Below are 20,728 nucleotides of genomic sequence, written 5' to 3'. Positions count from 1 at the left end.
TTTCACAGTCTCGGGAAGTTCCAACACTGCAATATCCAAAACACAATCCTACTTGATCGTTCCACAAAACATCAGATCAGGGCCATTTGCATTGAAAAATATATACGACTCGTCTCAGACGCAATTAATTACACGAAAAGAAACCCTCAACCGACAAAAGCACACTTGCCAAGATGTACAAAACACCCCAAATCTCATAATTACAAGAATCCATCCCCCTTTTGCTTCCTCAATTTTAAGCCGCGGTAACGACACTCTTTCGTCTCTCCTTGATCAAGACCGGCACAATGCACAGAATAACCGAGACACTGACGACGATAGCTTGGATACCGAATACAAGACCTAGTCCGTTCCGAGCAATCCAGGCTGGCTGGAAGTATCCGACAGCGAAACCGCCGCAGGTACGCCACATGTTTAGGATTGCGGAGACGACGGTGGATTGTTCGGGGTATTTTTCTAGGGCGTAGGCTGTTACGGCACTATGAGTGGAAGGACGGGTGTTAGTGTGGTGACTTTTGGATATTATCTTTCTCTTCCGGGAGAAGTAGAACCCCTGATTGGAAGGATGAGTGATATTTTAGGACGAGGGGGAAGACTTACACAACTGTCCCCACCATACCGATATTAACCATGATCCATCCAAAGGCAATACCGATCCAGTGCTTGCCAAAGTTCATGGTTAGACCGTAGGTGAGTAGGCCGCAGACCATGCTGGAGAGGGGGAACCAGACGCCGTGTAGACGGTATTCGGTCCGCCAGTTTGCGTGGTGGCGCTTGAAGATCCAGTCGTTGAAGATGAAGCCGACGAGCCAGCCTGGAGGGATTGTGTTAGAATCCTATCTGGGTATGTGCATGGTTTAGGAAGAATGGGGAAAGAGACGTACCGCCGAGAGCACCGATTACACCGGCGAAACGCATGGATGATGCTTCGATAGTGTCAAAGTTATATGGTGGGCTGTGCAAGAAGCTGTCGATGGTAGTGGTGATTCCTGTACTCGGATATCAGCAAATGTTGGAAGCAAGGTAAAAAGACAAGAAAATATCCCCGACTCAAGACATGAGTGTCACCCTCCTGGAAAAGCTATACATACCAATGGGCCAAGTAAAAGTCACCAGAATCGCAATACCCGTCATCAACAACGGGAACTTGAAAACATATAACACCATAACCTTGCACCAGTACCACAGAGTTGAGCCCTTGGGCAACTTCGTATTTCCAACTCCAAAGTACGAACCGACACGCGAGGTTGGTGCTTTGCCGGGGTTATAATAAGTCTCGGCGCCGAAGACGAGTACCATAATCGTAGAAAGGCCATAGATAGCCGTAAGCACGCCGAAGGAATCAACCCAGTTTGTGCCTGCGCCGATATAACCAGCGAGTGCGGGGCCGAGGAAAGGGCCGACCATGAAAGTTGTACCCCAGATATTGATCATGCGAGGCCATTCTGAGAGGATGTTAGTACGAAGTATTTAGGATTGGGTCGAATTGTGTTTCATACCCTCTGGGCTGTACATATCGTGAATGATAGGTAGACCGATAACCTGGGGGACTGTGCCGAAAAGTCCCTGCAGCGAGCGGAAGGCTGTAAAGGTGGACCAGTCGTGGGAGAGTGTGGCACCCAGTACCATGAACATTGTGATGACCTGTGGCCAGATCCAGACGGGGAATCTAGAAGGTGAAGATCGATTAGCTGTTTGGTTTCATACAGTCTGCTGGATACTGCTCTCGGCTTCCTCGGTTGTATTGGCTACTTACCGACCATAGGCTTCAATCAATGGCACTGCAAACATGCCACCAAAGCCTTGTAGCAGAATGCCGTAGTTCATACTCGTCGCTGAGTGTGTGACGCTGATACCCCATTCCATTGCCTGCGGCGTAACGAGTGTACCACCCCAAACCATTGCTCTAAAGTTACCGAAGGAAGCTTGTCAGTCAATCTTCGAACTTCTCCGTAAACATTGAATCTAACATCCCAGTTGCAAGGTTTAGGGTCCTTCGGATTGCAATTCCAACCGGTGATCAACTTACCCATCTGCAAGCAGCGAACTACCCATCAGCGAGACAAAGAGCAAAGTCTTGCGAGTCCGACTCCAATTCTGCGGATTCTTCATATCCGACGGATCAGCATTCTTCAATTCATGATCTGGAAGAGCCATCTCGTGAGAGAGCGAGGGACTAGTCGTCCCGTCAATCTCAACCTCGCGCGTGTTATCAATAGACGTGGGTTTCTCCATGGCGATCTGCGAGATCTGCCGTGATCAGCACGAATTCCCCGATATACAGTCGCACTGCACAGTGACAATGTCGTGCAGGTTTGCGTGGAAAGTCAGCCGGCAAGGGGGGAGATGAGCCAAGGGGGTTAGAAACTGGAAAGGAAGATACTAGAAGGGATGAAGAGAAATAAAAAAAAGCAAATGAAAAGAAAGTGCAGTAATAATCGGCAACAGGGCGAGGGGTGCCCGGCAGTGGGCAGGACAGAAGGTTTTATGGTTTGTATGCAGGCGAAGTTTAGATCGGACGGGTTGGGTCTGGTTCTCGCGTGGCTTCTGTTACGCGGAGAGATTGGCGACTGGTTTCGTTTCAAGAGTCGGACGGAATATGCTAAGATAGAACAGAGCACATGTCTAGAACTTTTTTTGGTTTGTAGGGACCAGTGGCTACGAAGGATTGGAGCTATCGGTGCCATTCAACGGGCTGTTCTCCTTGGGTGATTTATCATTACGCCACTAAACGGCCAGAAACGGGATACAGGCCGGAATCAAGAGTGTTAGTTATGAGAAAGATCAAAAAGAGTCACTGACGCAGCGACTACCGTCGAAACAGGGGCAATTACAGCGGTCCCTACTCCTCTGGAGTGTTAGTACGGGGTACTTACCTTGTACTCGTAGGTACTTCGCCTATGAATAACATTTTTTCCACCTCTATGGCTCGGGTATTCCGAATCTAGAACATTAACCTGGTAAGTTCTAAAGTAGTGCTCAATTAACTCTAGCCAACTATACTACGTACTCCGTACATAGTAAATCGTATACGGAGTAGTTGAATCCTTTACGACGTTCGGACCAGGTTCCCCCACTTAGCCACTTGGCTCCAGGATCCACCAAAACTCTCAGAACCACCCGAACCAACGATCCATCAAAAGCCACCTTTCCGGCCCCGAGATATCGCGCATATCCCTGTACGCCCCACCCAAGGGGGCTGCTCCATGGTCGCGTATTATTCGGAAAGCATGTTAACTAACGGTCCCTCCTCCGGATGGGCTAGCGATCAGTTAGTTAGCGGTGCCCACCTATCTTGGGGAGCGTAATGTTGCTCCAGTAGATTATATAAACATGACTCGAGTCGACAGCCGACTTACTTTGAAGAACAATGTAGAGCAGGCCAGTTTGAATGCCTCTGGTTTGCGATTCTACTCTCTGATGCGTACGCTATTTGTTCATAACGTTCTCAGTACTCTTCGAATAATAAAGGCATGAATCAGGATTGGGGACTGGTGGTAAAGTAAATTACCTGTGGAAGGCCACTTTAGTCCACTAAAGTTCCCGAGTTCGAACTAAGCCGCGCCAACGCAGGGCCCCTTGCACATCAGGGCTGTCTGATTCGTGTGATGTATTAGATTAAGTATTTTTGCTTTTCTCCCTTTCTTGCTCTTTGCTGCCCCTCTTCTTAGACTGATTTTGGGTTTTCTGGGTCTGAAATAATCGGTAATTGTTAGCATTTGGACCTTTTGAATCCGGTTCTCAAGGAATGAGTGTACTATCTCGACTCATCATACCATTCACACCCCACTAGGTCGACATCAACTTGCACTGCGAATCGTTAATCCACTGGGGTTGCGTTAGTGTTATTGAGCTATCTTTTTTGTTCATTTACATACCCGGTCACAACAACTCACTATCTTGAGACTGCTATACTGTTATAAATTTGTAGCTATCTAGTTGTTATTTTGATTATCATCCCTGTCATTCTTCGCTTTTCTCATCCTTCAATTCAACGTATTCCAACCGTTCTCGTAGCACGCTAGAAATCTTTGTGCGTCGGCCTTGAACCGGTCATAATTCATATCTCCATTCTTATTCGCAGTTCTCGGCCCTCCACCCCGACCTGTTCCAATCTACATAAGACACCGTGCAGTCTCGGCATAAACACCAGCATAGACCATCAAGGTTCCAATCGAAGGAATCGAGAACTACGAGGGCGATTTCATCTACTATTAGCCCTTTCATTTCATTTCTAGGTCTTGCTGCGCGTCTACATTAGGGATTTAAGGATTCGATCATGTCTTTACTCAACCGTCTGGCCAGTCTCACGCCCGCAGTGCCTCCGGGTGCTGCGCTGGCAGGCACCGTTACCATAGTAAGTTGAAGCCCCCATGGAAGATTGACTTTCCTAACTGATGAATGGTTAGCCCGCATCATTAGGCTTTGTTCCCGTCGCCGTGCACTTTGATCTATTCCGGGCATTGGTTCGCCATGGAGGCCCAGCAAGCGCAAAGGATATCGCCGATGCAGTCAACGAAGCTATCCAGGCAGACGGAGAAAATAAATCGAGGATCCGTAAGTAAAATGTCTATTCTTTGTTTTCCAAACAATGCCCTTTACCATTTCTGCCCCTGGCAGTTGTATCCCGCTTCTTCCAATTGTCTGATCCTGCAGCTAACACCACACTTCCAGCGCTCCTTCTCGCTGGTATGTTCGACCTTGACCCTAGTCGATTCCCAACCGCCCCTCGTCCATGTGGCGCCAATCCCTACCAGTACCGGAGCCTAGTCGACTTTTGGATTCCTCAATGAAAGACTAATTAATTCTCATTCTTGGCATGCAGCCGACACGCTCTACATCATGGCTGGTCTTGGGCTGGTCGAACGCGTGGACGAAGACTGTTTCGTGGCCAACGCTATTACCCGCCACATGGTCGACATGCCATCGGCGCAGCATGGTGCCGTACACTTGTAAGTGACTTTACTTTATCCCTGTCTATAACAATGAGTGCCAGGCAAGGCTTCCGCTCTTGGCATTAGTCGTACCGAATTAACTAACCCTGTCTGTTTCTTGCCACTAGTTGTACCGAAGGATTAATGGCTGGTGCCTTTTTGATGAAGCAGCTCCAGGATACGAACTTTGCCTACCCCTTTGATGAATGCAATGGGCCGTTCCAGTACGCCTACAAGTTGATGGGCCAAGAGGAGCTCGCCAAGCAGCATGCGTACTCCATCATGGAGGAGCAGGGTCGTATGGACAGCTTTAATCAGTTCATGGTCGGCAAGTTCCTCAAATTCGGTACCTTTCCCGAACGCGTGGCAAGCGTTGGCTACGACCTTGGCGCCGTTCTGGGCGTGAATCCTGATAATTCAAGCTCCGGTCTTCGCGACGACGAGGTCGCCATGGTAGACATTGGCGGCGGACGCGGCGAACTCCTCCTCGAAGTCCAAGCACGCTACCCCCAACTCCAACCGTCACAACTAATCGTGCAAGAATTCAACGCAGCCATTGACGATGTCCCTGGCGTGCGGCTGATGGAGTGGAACTACAAGATCTCAGCGGAACAGCCGATCCGGGGAGCGCGCGTGTACAGTCTTCAACATATTCTGCATAACCTGTCAGACCTGGGTGCCGTGGCGTTGGTGCAGAAGCTGGCGCGAGCTATGGGCCCAGAGTCACGGTTGCTGATTATTGAGTATGCGAAGAACTTGACGTATACGAATTTGCATTCGAGTATGATTGCGTTGTATGGAGGGCGCGAGCGCAGTTCGGCGGAGTGGCGGCAGTTGGCTGGTGTTTGTGGGCTGATGGTGAGCTTTGAGAAATATGAGACGGCTGGGGAGTCATTGGTGGAGATGCGATTGGTCTAGGGGTGTAATTAGTACAGTTTTCAATACAGAATAATGCTAGTTTATCGTTCCAAACCCTGATATTTTTCTGGAGAATCGAGTGGAGCCGAGAAAGTTCGCGGATCGTCGGAGCAGAAGCCGGGCCCCATCACTTCGTTACTTTATGACTGGTTTTGTATGGTCAAGCTGTCAACCCTCGATTAAAATGCGATACATCTTTAATGGCGATGTGATTTGTGACAACAGATCCAGTTTCCAACCAGATAGCTTTATCGACGTGTTCCTAGACACTGCATGAACCATCTCAGCTGATCGGCCCAGCCTCCGATCTCCCTTGATCAGTCACATTCGGGGTCTGCAAATCACAACTTTCAAGGACTCGACTTGAGGACAACATTTGAATATTTGACTTTTAGCCTCCCCCTCTCTTCCCGACCCTCACCGATCCAAACTCCAAAGAGGGAAACACAAGCCAAGTGGGGGCCAGGGCTGGGGTCCCCAGTCTAGCGCCAATCCACCGAAAATCCACCACAAAGCCACTACGAGTCCCATCACCCGCCAAATCTTATTCTTTGCTCCAGATTGAATGGGCAGTCTTGGTTGGCGTTGGTCTCTGGTCTTTGATATGTTAGCAGATCCTTCCATTCGCACTTTCCATCATTCCAGATTCAGTCCTGACTCCGACGTTGGTGTCCAAGCACTGCTTCTAGTACAACTTGATCTCTGGTTTGTCCGTCTCCGTTCTTCCTGAGATCCACCACATCGCTTATCGTTTCTTTTTTTTGCTGCCTGATACTCCATACCGGGTGTGCGATGCAGTCAGATCCTATCAGTCCAACGCTTTTGTGATGGGTTTGCCAAAAGATATCACTGTTGTAAGTTTGTGATCTACGATTTGTGCCTCATGTCTATGCACGCCAAGTTGGTGGATCCGGCTATTGAATGCGGTTGCATGCAAAAGCCGATGTTGACTTCTGAAATTTGCTTTCCTTCGTCACACCCCTTGCGCGGTGACGCATGGATCTTGCGTGGTTGTCATTCGCCCCGAGTTTTTCTACCTAGGGCTGGTTGTGGAATGTTGTTTGTGCGCCAGGTCTTTTCGTTCAGTGCTCACGCGTCCTCAAGCGAAGGAAGGGGGTTTTACTTTACAATATGGAACCCACATGGATACTAGCAGGAGAGTCAAACCACTGTACTAGTGTGCTCGAAGGAATGGACGGACCCTACATACACAGTATCCGTATCACCGGTACCCCGTACACAGGACTGCTCGTCTTATCACAAATTTATCCAGTGAATATGGATTTGACGCTATTGTCTGGACTCCCTGACTTTTAGTATTTTGCCCGATAGGCTAGAAACTCCTGACTCTGTCAAACCACGCGAAGGATTCTGGCTCCATGTTTTTCATTTCGCGTGGACACAATCTCCCGATGCCATATGGGAATGCAACCGAATATTCTCGGCGTACCTAAGCGAAGTTGGTGCCTGGAAAATATCCCTGCTTGCAACTAAATATCCATGGATGCGTTGATCGTCGAGACTAGCCATTGCTAGAACGGGGACTTCGCCTGCTGGTTTCTTGTATAGCATAACTAACTGCACAAATCGCCAATAACAAGATCGTATCTTCTTCATCGACCTTTTACTCCGTACCTTAAATAGAAAGCACTTGAAATTAATACTCTGTACTATTCTTCATCCAGTAGGATGAGACTAGCAGGGATATGCACAAATCATCAAGTCGTTGGCCAGATTTCAACCCCACTGCATCCTCCCACAGGCTGCATGCACTCTTTCCTAAGCCACAAAGTCTTTCTCGATTAATATCGCGCAAACAAGATTTTTATTTCCCAAGGAACAACCCAATCTGGCCCCCGGCACCGGTGTGGACAAACTTATTTCGTACTTTATCCAACACAGTAAACACTCCGTCAGAAGGATGGTAATCCTCGTCTCTTCTCCTTTCTTTAGCCTTTCGGTTACAAGCTGGCTTTGGCTTTCTCAGTGGCTTAAGCCCTGGATGATTATTGTATTGGTATTACTTAACAGCATTTACGAGTTCTCCCGGAGTAAACATCCATCCCTTGTTAGGACCTGGTCCCTTCCTAGCCTAATAATACTCTCTTCCGTACGCCACAACACCATCAGACACTGACACGACCCAAATTATAAAACAAGAAAGTCAAAAGGAACACCATATTCCACTTTTTTCCGCGACTGGACCTGTAAAGCGTTCGCCAACACCAGAGTTTATCGGGCTTTACCTCCCTTCCGAGAGGGCCCTGTTCCGCCGGTTGGCCCACACAAGCTTGAACAGGGCGATCGGATCATCTTTCTGATTTATCAAAGCACGCCCGCTCTGTAAATCAATTCAATCCCGTTGTGATTCAATGGTCTTGTCCCTGGGGCATTGTAACGTCTGCCCCTCTTTGATCTTCACTGGATAAGACCCAATGTGATTGAAAGTACTTGAATTGCACTCCCCCGCTTGTGCTGCAGCTTGACGAAGATCGAGATCGAGATTGATTTGCGCATTTACATCACGGCCACCGCCTTATCCCTTCCTTTTTGGTTTTCCCTTCCCTGTATTTTTGTGAATAAGTTCTTTGCTGCGACTCTTACCTTCCTTGTCCTTGTCGCCATGTCGAGTATTCCGCGGCCAACTGAGGGCGATGTTAATATCGGTGCGTTGATCTCTGCATGTGCAGACATCTTGATGTGAGCATGACTGACATAACATCATAGGAGCGGGCACGTTTGTTGCTTGTTGGGTATGCTATCCCAATCTATATAAATATCTGAAATGCCGGTATCAGAGTTTACTAACATTTGAAAATAGGTCCTTACCGGCGTTGTTGGTGTTACACTTCTATTCCGCTATGCAGTCAAGAGCTGGGTACGCTTTGCGCTGCCCCAGGTCACTGCACCCGAGCGTGTCTGGGGGTTCGAAGATCTATTCTTCCTCGCGGGCTATACTCTCGACATTGCACACATGAGTATGATTCAAATTAGGTGAGTACACACGCAAAACAATTGATATACCCCCACCATCGACATGGTAGTCTACGCAATAGCCCGATATGATGATTGACTAATAATGCCCTTCAATAGTTCACAATGGGGTTTGGGTCGACATTATTACTACCTGTCAGCGGCCCAACGCTTGACAGTCATGAAATACGACTTCTACTCGCAACCACTCGCTGTGGCCGCGGCCATGGTCTCTCGCACAGGCATGATGTGGTTCCTGTTAACATGCTTCGCGGCTAGCGATAAGAAGATTCGTATCTCAATCCTCGTTTGTGCAATTGTGCAGATAGTTGCCAATATGGTGACTATTCTGCAAATTATCTTACAGTGTGGGCCGAATCCCTACCACCTGGTTTGTGTTTCTGAGATATTTCGAATTTTGCATGGCCTGACTAATTTGTTATAGACGAACCGCGTTGCATACTTCAAATATATGTGGACTCCACTACCCAGTGATGGATCTGTTGTCTGTCAATCCTCCAATGTCCAGACTACTGTTGGATTTGTTCAAGGGGGTGCGTTGAATGCTTGATAGAGATAATCCAAGAGCTCGTGACTAATTGTATGCAGGTTTCAACACGATCATTGACTTTATTCTGGCGGTTATTGCTGGTGTAGAGCTGTGGCAATTCTTCCTTCGCACACTACACCGCGAGAACCTGTCCTTTTGGTCGCAATTCAAGAAGATCAACAGCACCGTTCGATCTCGTCGTCTCTGGCAGACTATCACCCTCTGTGGTCCACTAGTTCTCTCGGGTGCGGCCTCGATTGTGAAAACATATGTAAGCCTTCAACTGCAATTATCAAATACTAGACGTAAAAACGCTAATCTTTCTATTCTCTCTAGAAACTCAAGTCCCTCGGCGACAGACTCGATTTTACCTACAATATCGTCTCCTTCATTCTATGGGTAAAGTAAGTCGACTTTATACATCTCACTACACTTAATCCCAACTGTCTTGTCCAAATGTCTAACATGCCCCTCAGAATCGAAAACTACAGCATTCTCCTCGCCTCGTGCGCCCCAGTCGCCCGACTCTTCCTCCGCACCGTCGTCGACGCTCGACGAGAAGGCCGCTTCGGCTACTGGTCCAAATCAAACTCAAACAATAACTACGCCACCCACGACACAGAATTGAAAAGCCAACAGAGCCGAAGTAGAACCGGATGGATGGATTCAGCAACAGCCACAGCCACCGCAACGACGCAGTGGCATGATGAAGAGGGTCAACAAACGAAGTGGAATATCCATCCTGAGCGATCGATAAGTCGACAGTCAAAAGGATACGGACATGAGATAGAGGGTATGGAGGATGGAGGTGTTACGGTGAAGACAGATATTGTGGTGCAAGTTGATGATGGGCGGTCGACGTCGAGTGGGGATGCGAGGCTTTTACCTGGTGGTGGGGAGATACCACTTGGGAGGGAGGACTATGGGTATCATGCTCGGTGAAACATATGATCGAGGAGGTAATAATTATGGTGGATAATTTTTGTAAATGAGGTTGATTATTCGTATATAGGATGTACAGGACTTGTGGTTTTCGAACGAGCGAATCTAAAATTTCTTTTGTGTCAAATTGTCTTCTGGCAGTCGATCATTTCTAGTCTCGTATATATTCCCCTCTCCATAGGACATTCCGTTTCTAAGCATTGACGTAGCAGTTAGGCTCATGGGCTCGCAGGTCCATACTGAAGGCTGACAGGAACCGAACTGAGCTTACTCCAATACGTGACCGGGAGATACAATGAAGATTATGAAGCATAATGGCGATTGGAATTCTCACAAAACGTAATGCATGTCATCGAAACATAGGTTCTGCCCGGCAGTACACCGCGACCTAGATGGGTATATGGCCAAATATGATACAACCCAGACTCCAGCAATGCAACAAAGTATCTCCAGATGCACCAAGCCCTGATATCTCCATTCCAAGTCCAATCATCAAGCATACCCCATCCCTTTTCTCCACCAATTCCACACTCCACGCTTCTCCATACAATTCCCAAACTCCTTCACACTCTCAACCTCGGCCAGCCCCATATCCAACTCTTTCCTCCCCTCCCCCTGTCCACCCTCCGGTTCCAAAGCACCAGGCCGTGTGACGAGTTGAAAATCCTTATATCGCAATTTGCGCACAACCCCAACCCACCCCTCAACCTGCACTTTGTCTCGGCCCTCGACGTACATAATTCCCGGGCAGCCGCCGGAGCGCAAGAGCACGTAGCATTGGTGGACGTCGGCAGCGCGTTTGAGGGCAGCGACTTTCTTGCGCGAGGTGATGTGGTGTGTTCGAATCAGGGCATTGTAGAGCATCGTCGGGTCGTGGGGTGGTCGAGGGTCATTGTGAGAAGACGAGAGGCAGAAGATCTGAATAGAATCTATCCGGGCTATTTAGAGATGACGAGAGACTGAGAGACGGGCAGAACAACCAAAAGGGCCGAAGACGGTGAGCGGAGACCGAGAGCGGTGGGCCTAGTCTCATCCATCCAGGTGTGATATGGACAAGTTAGAAAGAAGTAGCTAACGACATAGCACGACAGTCTAACTATCCAGACTCTAGAGTTCTGAAGTCTCAAGCAACAATTCTGGATGCATATCCTCGTCGTACCACTCCCCCAGGCCTCGCTCCACAGCCGGTCGTGCCGCAATGTGATCAACCCACTGTTGCAGATAAGGAAACTGAGCCAATTCATCCTCCGAGAATCCAATGCGTCGAATATTTCGTATCCAAGCCCAGGCATTGACATCGGTAATACTGTATTTCCCCTTACCCCGCCCAGCCAGATATTCCCGTGTGCCACCACCATATCTCCCGGAAAGACGGATTTCAAGAACATCGTAGACTCGCAACACTTCGCTCTTGAAGCGATCTATTGCGACTAGATGGATTTTTTTTCAGCAAGCGAATATTGAAGCTCCAAGGGCAGTACTCACGAGAACTTTGGTCTGCTTTATTCCGAAAAAAATTATATTGCCCTTGATTGGGTTGTCCCGAGGCATGCCAGAATATTAGCCATTGAAATGCCTCACTTTGTTCAATCGGATCCGAAAACCAGAAAATATCGTTTTTGTCTGCTAAATTGACAAGGTACAACAGTTCGGCGGATGATTCCATCACTACGTGTGGTGGACTTGTATTGTTGTCGATTAAGATTGGGATGCGCCCTGGGTTCTTTGTTAGTTTTGATGTTGGAAAATGAAAAGTAAATGTGAAAAAGAAAAGAGGTACCATTAGGATTCAGTCTGAGAAACCAGTCTTTCTTCTGTTCGTTTTTGTCGAGGTCAATCAGGCTTGTCGTCCATTCAAGGCCGTAGGCCTCTTTGAGTTCTTCGAGAAGAATGTGGACTTTTCTTCCATTTGGGGTTAGAGAAGTTATGAGGTGCAGGCCCTTTGTGGAAGTTAGCTTCAGCATGTTGTCGCGGGGTTTACTATGGCAAAAGGTCTGTTTCTGATGTTAAACTACCTACTTGGGCTTTCTGCACCCGCTCGGGGGTTTCTGCGGCATAGAATGAAGACATTCTTGAATTGATAAAGTGGCTTATTTGACGTAACCATGAACCAAAAGGTTAGGGAAAATATGGACCTCAGAGGTGGTCGCTGGTGCCTGGAAGAGGTGTGTTGAAATAAATAAAGGGAAAAGGCGATGTAATCTCACTAAGCTGAAATCGGAGGATCTACAGGGTCTCGTGCTTTATTTGATCCATTTTGATTGCGTGATAGATGCATTGCATGCAGTCTACTGGTTATTCCGCCTCGAGATTACGGAGCGCCATGGTACAATTTAATTGGACCCCACGTTGCATCTTTGCATTGAAATCGCTTAACACTCACTTCAAGATAAGTCCTCTACAATCGCATGACACAACTTCCTTGCTATCGAGAGCTATCGTTTCATGATCTCATAATATGATCTAGCAGCCTCACCGGAGATAACGTGGAGGTAGATTCACCGGCAATTGAATGGATGCAATGACGGTAGTTGTTTAAATGATCCTTGATTGTCAAATGCCAAAACCCTCTTAGAATATGACCCTTTTAGCTTTGACCAAACAAAACCGTACAACACGAGATCAGAAGCAAGATTGAAGATCAAGGAATAGCAGTATGGTCAATGACCCATTGACGGATCTCCCAGAAGTTGCGGCATTTATGGTTTGACCGGAAATCGGCACGTTCTCCAAATGGTGCCTGCTCTGGGAATTAGAAACTGAAGGCAATATTGTGCTAAAGAACTTGGTGCTTACTTTTGGATCTAATTCTATAAGGATCGGTGTCACATCAGAGGTACCTAGGAAGTGTTAGTTATCTTGGTATATATATTTTCGCTGGTTGCATACTTACACATGATGTTTGCTCGTAAAACTTCAATGCAATGATCTGCCAATCAAGTTAATATATGTTGCTGCCGACATACTTTTGGTCAAGTTACCTAGATGCATTCTCGTGAGCTTCGGGTCTCCATAAAGACTTCCGGGTAAGTCAAGCCCTTTGTCGAGCCAGTGCTCTTTGTAGGACCACTGTCGGAGCATATGCTAGAACGGTCGAAGTAACAAAACCTGATTAGTAAAAGTTCCTACAGTCGCAAGTTTCTTCAAAGTGAGCATACCACACAATGCAACTGATGAAGGACTTCCAGTTGAGCCGCATAGCCAGTTCCCACCTCCGGTGGAACATGTTTGTATGTTCTACCTGAATGTGATTTGTTCATGATACCCAACTTATCTTCAGGCACCTCAAATGCACCCTCTGATCCAGTATTCAATGCAATCAGCTTCTTAGTCTCACTCGAAAGTTCATTCATATTCAGATCACTGACGGTGCCAAAGTTTCTCCCACATTACCTCTCTCTCGGGGGTTGGTGGGCCACGATAGTCTGTTTTCTCGTTGAAGTACAGTGGAAGATCGTACTCGGAATACTTGATCAAGTCGGGTTCTTCAAGGAGTGGAGCTGGATTCATTAGCTTTGTTGTATGTTGGCTCACAAGACGCCAGGTGAGGGAGCTCACAATAAGCTGATACTTGTCGGGCACATTCAAGATCGGAATCTAACTCCGGGTTCCTCGTTTGAAAAGCAAGGATAAGTCCAATTGTCAGCAGAATGAGGGCAATGCCTTCCAGAACACAGGCAATGCGTAGAAACAACAGAGACTTGGGTTGACGAATTTCGATCACGAAGTTCTCGGACGATTCATCATCCGATTTCTCTGCCAGCGACCTTGAGCCATGTGAGATGAAAGGTCGACTCTCTTCAGACATCGTCAATGTGGGATGGCAATGCCTTGTATGTCCCTGGCTCTCGGATGTTGTCCTCTATCACTGAGAAAATATCCTAGGTTCTTGCAGAAGACTGGCCTCGGAACATGTTCAAGAAATTATCTTTTACTGCAGACGCACCTGACTGAGTATGACTAAGGATTGAAGTATTTGTATTGAAAAACAAAGTAATACAGATTTTGCAAGTCATTCCCTGCTCTAGGTAAAATGGGGCCAATTCAGCCGTACATAGATAGACCCACAGGCTATAGACTCTTATTCAGAAGGCGACTGTAAGTAGGTTTTTGGGATGCAGCCGTCGGATCTCCGCAAAAGATATCACATGTAACTCAATCATGCAGGGAAGTAAGCCAACTATTACCGATGTGCAATTAGAGGGCGAGCATCCTCTCACTGTCTGTACTGGATGAGGCTGTGACTTGCATAGGTGCGACGTCCCAGTCCCAGTCCCAGTTTCAAGATCATTCTGACTAATGACGTAGATAACGCTGCGTTAGGCATTCAGGATCTATGCTGATCGGCATGTTTGCGCTTCAGTCAATAAAACCTCGCCCTGGTTTAGTGAGATATGGCTATTGTGAAAATATCGGGCAAATATCGGAGAAAGGTAAATGTTACAGGAACAGAACACAGTGGGGATTTCCAATGCTTGTATATGTGAACTTCATACCTATATCCTTTAACTATCTCACATTAGAAACCGACCACAAATCCTTCATTAGGTGATTTCGTATGATAAATGAAGATTATATCAAGTATGACTGGCCTGGCATTTCATTGAAACTATCTACAGATACTGGAGTCTTCAAAAAATGAATACTATGTAGAAATGAACCCGTCTTCGATATACCAGGCTGTATCCATATGACTCAGACCTAATTATCCTCGAGCAGGTCCGCATAGGCAGCTTGGCATTTCATGGTTACATCGTACTGATCCCGCTTCTCGAGCAAGTCAGCATACGCAGCCTGGCATTTCATGGTGGTGTCGTACTGGTCACGCTTTTCGATTAGATCGGCGTAAGCGGCCTGGCACTTCATAGTGACATCGTACTGATCACGCTTTTCGATCAGATCGGCGTAAGCAGCCTGACACTTCATAGTCACATCGTACTGATCACGCTTTTCGATCAGATCGGCGTAAGCGGCCTGGCACTTCATAGTGACATCGTACTGGTCACGCTTCTCAAGAAGGTCCGCATAGGCAGCCTGGCATTTCATAGTGACATCGTACTGATCACGCTTCTCTTCTGGAATATTGTGAGCACAATTGATCAATATGAACGTCAAGAAATGGCTTTAAAGTCTTACCAGCAGGCATAGGAGCAGCTCCCACAAGAGATGCGGCGGCGAGAATTGCCACGCAAATTGCTTGGTTGAAAGACTTCATTTTGGCTTTGGTTGATGCAGGAAGATAGAATTGAAGATTTGACTCAAAATATCGGTTCAGGGAGATTGGTCTGAAAGGAACTATAGCTGATGATGGGAGGACAATCGTATTTATGCCAAATATTCGCCTATATACCAAGAGATCTTGAACTGGTAGTCACCGCTAGCAGCTTACTACTAGCCTGTGCTGACGAGTTCTAACACTCCCCTGGCAGTGGAACTTCGGCAGGGGAACATTCATCTGTTTACAAGTCCATTAAGCAGAGATCCTGGCAACGAAACCATAATCACCTGGCCCGCAAGGAATATCACCCTGTCCGCATTTGCCTGGTCTGAACAGCTCAAGATACTATCATGAATCTGGAAATCGGAAGAGCAGTCTCCACCGATAATCATTCACGATGGTTCATTCTGACTAATTAACTTGCACGAGGCTGTATCTTGAGGCTTGGCTGCATGTGTCGTGCAGCGTGCAGAGTAACATTTCAAGGTGCGAACATGACGCAAATTAAGACGGTGGCTTCCCCGAAGTTCATGCAAAATTATTTCAAAGGTTCAGCCAATCTATAGCAAAGTCTGGGTCTAATGCAAAGTCACTCGCACTAGAGTAAACTCGCTGTGGAGACTGGCGTGCTCGCATGCTGAGATCACGAATAGGTGATGTGGATATGATTCATTAATTAGACTACTACCGAAGGAATTTTCAACATAGAACGAGGGGAAGGGACGCCTGATATTTGCCACAAAGATTGTGCGAGCAGGACGGGGGGCAGGGCAGAGGTTGAAAGGAAAGTTTTATCATACACAGGGAATAATATTTATGAATTTGAGTCTTTCATTGTCTCGATACTATAGTTTCGGGTGTAATATTTCAAGACTAGCATGACCCAAGTGCAATATTTCCTGGTGTGTTTACTCTGTCATTATCGGGATCTGTCTTGCTGGCATCCAACAACATCATCACACAATGCTTCGTGTGGCTAAAGCTCCCCGTTAGATGATCAATTTTCCCACCTCGCTCCAGGACTTTGTGGAGCCTCAATATCATGAATGCACAATGAACCAGGTGCTCCCTCTGCGTGGACCACCAAAATTTATCCCCTAGCTCCGACAACTCATCCGTGCCGTCGATTGGATGTTTGGCATGTCTATCCCGATAGTAGACCCAGGTTTCGTTTGTAGCGTAATCAATAAATTCCTGTGTCTCATCTCGAGGACACTGTTCTGGAAGCCAGTTCATAGACAAGACGTCAAAGGTACACCCTCTCTGTTTTGCTTCCTCGGTCGAATTGCCGCATGTGTACTTCCGAGATTTCAATTGTGGATAGTGCGACTGTGTGTAAGGTGCCACCGAGTGCCATCGGATTTCTACTGCTAAGAAAGCAATGGCCGTGGCACAGAGGGCAATGGATGCGGCAAACACAATCCAGATGAGTTTGGGTGTTGATCGATTAATAGGGTATCTCGAGGCAGTAATTTCTTCAGGCCGCTCCTGAATAGGCTTATATTTGCCCTTGTTCAAACTTCAGTCAGGCATTATAATTACTATTCACTTTGTAGGGACTCACCAAGGTAGAAGACATGTTCTACTGATAGTAAAACCTTTATGTGTGATGGTAGCCACATAAAACGAGAAAACAAAAAAAAGAGTACGAGGGTGCTGATAACAAATTTCACTCATGAGAGGTAATGGATATTTGGAAACTTGTTAACTTCAAGTTGTACTTGGCGAGATTTGGGGGGGAAACCCAGCCTGCTAGGTTCTCAGTTCAGTTGGTGACAACCGAATATGCAAGAATGTTTGAGCTAATGCAAGTTCTACAGCCTTTCCTTTTCCCGCATTATATGGCCGACGTCGAGGAGACCAACTGCAGGCCTATAGAGGGCGATCCGGAATACGCGAGGCAGATCAACCGAGGTTAGTAGAATTAGTGCAGATCGCCGTTTACTTTACCATCGAAAGTGGGTCAGCCTTGCTAAAGAAGTGCTTTTGCTTTGGGGGTATGGGCGTATAGTAACAACACCGGCTTCCTGAGCTCTTACGTTTCGATTACATACAGAAAAATACAAAAGAAAAGATAACTGCTGTTAGCTCTGTGGCTTTTAATTTGGCAGATATGTCGTGATCCAGTCAGCCTATGCAAGAAACGGCCCCTACATGTACAGCGACAGCGTTACATCCTCACCCAAGCGCATACTACCGCATGTGAACACTGACTACTCTAAAATCGATCTTCATCGTCTTCTTTTTTCTCATGCGTCTTTTTCTCAACTTTCTCTAACCAATCCATTGGAATTTTTTACCATGTTTCTCTCTTCTAGTATCCAACTGATACTCCTGGTTTTCACCGACGTGGCATACTGCATTTCACTCAAGGGCCAAACGGTCGAATTAAACGGAATTTCATTTTACCTCCCACCCAAGGTCCTCGGTACATTTGGCTCCGATGACAGTCCACTTGTCGCGAACCTGACGGAAGCCTTGTATCCGATCACCTTCGTAGACATCGCTGGCAGTAATAGTTCTCTGGATGCTATTGTTGCCGATTATCAATCAATGGATGATGTTTTCAATATTGGGTTTTTGAAAGGTATACTATATGACTACTTATAACTTGCCAGGGACTAAACTGATCGGTTGTAAAGTCATTCTTCACAATGGGCACTCCAATGACGCTATTCAGGACTTGCAGACGGCCAAGTCGAAATATGGAGTTGAAGCCGTATTTCCATATGTGGTCGATTCCTTCAACGTTTCCCTCCCTCCTGGGCCATATTTCTGGTCCCCAGCGTCAGGAATAATAAACGCCGCTTATCGACTCTATTCAGACAAACAAGGGGCCTTCACGCAAGGCCTGATACCCTTGAGAGATGGCTCTTACGATGCGGTCCCTGCCGCTGTACCAGTGAGACTATCCATATCAATTGAAACAGAGTTTACATCCTCGTTCTAACTATATACCAGGGAGCTGGGTCGATGACTATTGGGGTGCCGTCAAGGCTCTATTCCACAAAGGACACGGCGAAGCCACTGGCAGGTGTAAGTGTAAAATCCCCATATCAGCTACTCTTTTCAAAATAGTCCCCCTATTTTATATTTGCTGAGTAACCATGGATTAGGTACGTCTTGGAGTGAAAGACATCTTCGATGTTGCTGGCGTCAAGTCCAGTGGTGGGAATAGGGCGTACTATCAACTTTCTCCTCCCGCAAATGCAACAGCCCCCGCTATCCAGAAGCTAATCGATGCTGGAGCTATTCTGGTTGGAAAAATGAAGACTAGTCAATTCGCGAATGGAGAGGTGAGTCAAACATGAGATCTTTCTGGTCTGGTGTACTGATCATCCGTGTCAGTGGGCCACGTAAGTGTGATCTAAAGCATCGCACAACGCATACGCTAATTACAGGTGGCATGAAATAGAGCTGATTGGTAAGTACTATTATAAAATTTTATGATACTGTTTCATTGCTAATCAAATAAATAGGGTTGATTACCATGCTCCATTCAACCCACGAGGAGATGGTTATCAAGATCCGGGAAGCTCAAGCAGTGGTCCGGCAGCTGGAGTGGCGTCATACGACTGGCTCGACCTGACCGTAGGAACAGACACCGGAGGCTCCATACGGGTTCCTGCTGGTGTCAATGGTGTCTACGGAATCCGACCTTCACACGATTTAGCGTTGCTGAAAGGGATCATACCTCTCTCACCTGAGATGGATACAGTCGGTATGCAATACTTATACGACTGCGTGATGTGGCTCAATATCCTCTAACTATACACCCCAGGAATGCTGGCCCGAAACACAACACTATTGAAAGAAGCTTCGAAAATACTATATGGCGGTCTCAGGGCCAACACCTCTCTGCCCCGAAAACTATACCTAGTTGACTTTCCCGCTAACCGATCGAGCCAAAGCGATACTCTACTTTCAGATTTTGCTGAATCACTGGCAGATATTCTCCAAACCACTGCTAAAGTCTTCGATATAGAAAAGCTATGGAACTATACTGCCCCGAACGAGGCAAACGGTGCCAGACTTGTTGATTTTGTTGGTGATGTTTTCCCACTGTTGAGTGCAAAGGAGCAATATGATCTAGTGGGAAGCAAACTATACACACATTATAAAGAAGAGAATGAAGGCCGGTTACCTTTCATTGACCCAAGTCCCTCGATCCGATGGACTTGGGGAACAGAACAATCAAACGCATCTATAGACGAGGCATTTCACAATCTGAGCATCTTTAAAAGCTGGTGGCATTCTCATGGGCAGGCAGGCGGCGCTGATTCATGCTCCGATTCTCTGTTTGTCTACCCTCAATCGACCGGAGAAACAATATATCGAGATGGCCCATACCCAATTGATGCACCCGGAATCCCGTCAGGCTTTGCAATCGATCGTGTTCCTTCGTTCGTAGGTTCGCCTGATTTCGCATTGCCTAGTAAGTTTTGTCGAAACACAAGAGCTTTCCAAATATATTGTGTCTGACTTCTGCTAGTTGGAGAAAGTGAGTACTACTCAAGGGTCAGTAACCGAACGGAAGTACTGCCTGTTGCGGTTGATATAATGGGAGGCAAAGGGTGTGAGTGGATGCTGTTTAATGTTATGGACAGACTGGTTGCGGCTGGGAAGTTAAAGGGAAAACTCTATACTGGAAGATCATTGTACAGTTTGGATTGACCACAGGTACCCTTCACCCTCTTCCCTGCATGATTCCTATTTCAATACCCCGTTGAATGACTAGGTTCATGTGCACACAAAAAGCTCAGAGTTCTAAGCCCTCTCATTTCATCATAGCGAGCAAAGATATGAGCTAGCGATTCGTTTCTACGCCTCTTGTTTAATTTCAAACCTCCACTGCATCCTAGGAGAAGAGATAAATAAGAGCTTAAACTGGTAGATTTCTAAAGTATCACCTCACTAATATTTAGAATATTGGGAAAGCTCGGGTCGGGCCCAATCTCTTAGCCTAGACTTGGCACGGGTTGTACATCGTCCAGTAGTTGAAATTCGCATCTCCAGGCCAACCATCATGCAGAGCATGATCAACCTGAATGGCAGATAGACAGTACTTCAGAAAGAGAGATATGTCATGGTATATGACTGGTGCAGATACTTCGTGAAGGATCAAATCCCTCTACTCGCGGCATGTGATCTTGGGATATCCCTGAAGAATTGGCCACTCCGGTCTACTCGTCA

At 46.9% G+C, this 20,728-nt stretch overlaps 8 protein-coding genes across 8 annotated transcripts; 3 read left to right on the top strand and 5 right to left on the bottom strand.

Annotated features, from left to right (window-relative positions):
- Window positions 1-235: 235 nt before the first annotated feature.
- On the bottom strand, window positions 236-2,235 carry N7496_006194 (putative MFS transporter; the record flags this gene model as incomplete). The annotated part of the gene is made up of 7 exons (XM_056699123.1): window positions 236-479; window positions 601-814; window positions 885-989; window positions 1,092-1,445; window positions 1,500-1,669; window positions 1,757-1,906; window positions 2,030-2,235. The coding sequence occupies 7 exons, from the start codon at window positions 2,233-2,235 to the stop codon at window positions 236-238; spliced, it is 1,443 nt and encodes a 480-aa protein (XP_056554536.1).
- Window positions 2,236-4,279: 2,044 nt separating this feature from the next.
- Window positions 4,280-5,852, top strand: N7496_006193 (putative O-methyltransferase; the record flags this gene model as incomplete). Its single annotated transcript, XM_056699122.1, has 5 exons — window positions 4,280-4,357; window positions 4,410-4,557; window positions 4,675-4,689; window positions 4,826-4,952; window positions 5,063-5,852. The coding sequence occupies 5 exons, from the start codon at window positions 4,280-4,282 to the stop codon at window positions 5,850-5,852; spliced, it is 1,158 nt and encodes a 385-aa protein (XP_056554535.1).
- A 2,623-nt stretch (window positions 5,853-8,475) lies between these two features.
- N7496_006192 (uncharacterized protein) lies at window positions 8,476-10,317 on the top strand (the record flags this gene model as incomplete). Its single annotated transcript, XM_056699121.1, has 8 exons — window positions 8,476-8,518; window positions 8,580-8,605; window positions 8,674-8,846; window positions 8,946-9,216; window positions 9,271-9,379; window positions 9,435-9,646; window positions 9,712-9,779; window positions 9,852-10,317. The coding sequence occupies 8 exons, from the start codon at window positions 8,476-8,478 to the stop codon at window positions 10,315-10,317; spliced, it is 1,368 nt and encodes a 455-aa protein (XP_056554534.1).
- A 492-nt stretch (window positions 10,318-10,809) lies between these two features.
- Window positions 10,810-11,181, bottom strand: N7496_006191 (uncharacterized protein; the record flags this gene model as incomplete). Its single annotated transcript, XM_056699120.1, has 1 exon — window positions 10,810-11,181. The coding sequence occupies one exon, from the start codon at window positions 11,179-11,181 to the stop codon at window positions 10,810-10,812; it is 372 nt and encodes a 123-aa protein (XP_056554533.1).
- A 243-nt stretch (window positions 11,182-11,424) lies between these two features.
- On the bottom strand, window positions 11,425-12,387 carry N7496_006190 (uncharacterized protein; the record flags this gene model as incomplete). Its single annotated transcript, XM_056699119.1, has 4 exons — window positions 11,425-11,747; window positions 11,803-12,033; window positions 12,098-12,257; window positions 12,337-12,387. The coding sequence occupies 4 exons, from the start codon at window positions 12,385-12,387 to the stop codon at window positions 11,425-11,427; spliced, it is 765 nt and encodes a 254-aa protein (XP_056554532.1).
- A 571-nt stretch (window positions 12,388-12,958) lies between these two features.
- N7496_006189 (oxidase ustYa family protein) lies at window positions 12,959-14,125 on the bottom strand (the record flags this gene model as incomplete). The annotated part of the gene is made up of 7 exons (XM_056699118.1): window positions 12,959-13,057; window positions 13,114-13,157; window positions 13,211-13,246; window positions 13,299-13,401; window positions 13,476-13,615; window positions 13,686-13,817; window positions 13,876-14,125. The coding sequence occupies 7 exons, from the start codon at window positions 14,123-14,125 to the stop codon at window positions 12,959-12,961; spliced, it is 804 nt and encodes a 267-aa protein (XP_056554531.1).
- Window positions 14,126-15,018: 893 nt separating this feature from the next.
- Window positions 15,019-15,532, bottom strand: N7496_006188 (uncharacterized protein; the record flags this gene model as incomplete). Its single annotated transcript, XM_056699117.1, has 2 exons — window positions 15,019-15,392; window positions 15,454-15,532. 2 exons carry the CDS (start codon window positions 15,530-15,532, stop codon window positions 15,019-15,021), a joined length of 453 nt encoding a protein of 150 aa, XP_056554530.1.
- A 2,304-nt stretch (window positions 15,533-17,836) lies between these two features.
- N7496_006187 (uncharacterized protein) lies at window positions 17,837-20,110 on the top strand (the record flags this gene model as incomplete). The annotated part of the gene is made up of 9 exons (XM_056699116.1): window positions 17,837-18,122; window positions 18,178-18,437; window positions 18,497-18,571; window positions 18,652-18,831; window positions 18,884-18,891; window positions 18,951-18,959; window positions 19,015-19,256; window positions 19,317-19,970; window positions 20,028-20,110. Coding segments are annotated over 9 exons (1,797 nt in total), but the record flags the coding sequence as incomplete, so codon positions are not given.
- Between the last annotated feature and the right edge of the window lie 618 nt (window positions 20,111-20,728).

Source organism: Penicillium cataractarum, assembly GCF_028827025.1.
Source record: "Penicillium cataractarum strain IBT 29864 chromosome Unknown utg000005l, whole genome shotgun sequence".
Classification (NCBI taxonomy): domain Eukaryota; kingdom Fungi; phylum Ascomycota; class Eurotiomycetes; order Eurotiales; family Aspergillaceae; genus Penicillium; species Penicillium cataractarum.
Note: the sequence above shows the minus strand (reverse complement) of the source record. Positions and strands in the feature narration are given on the sequence as shown.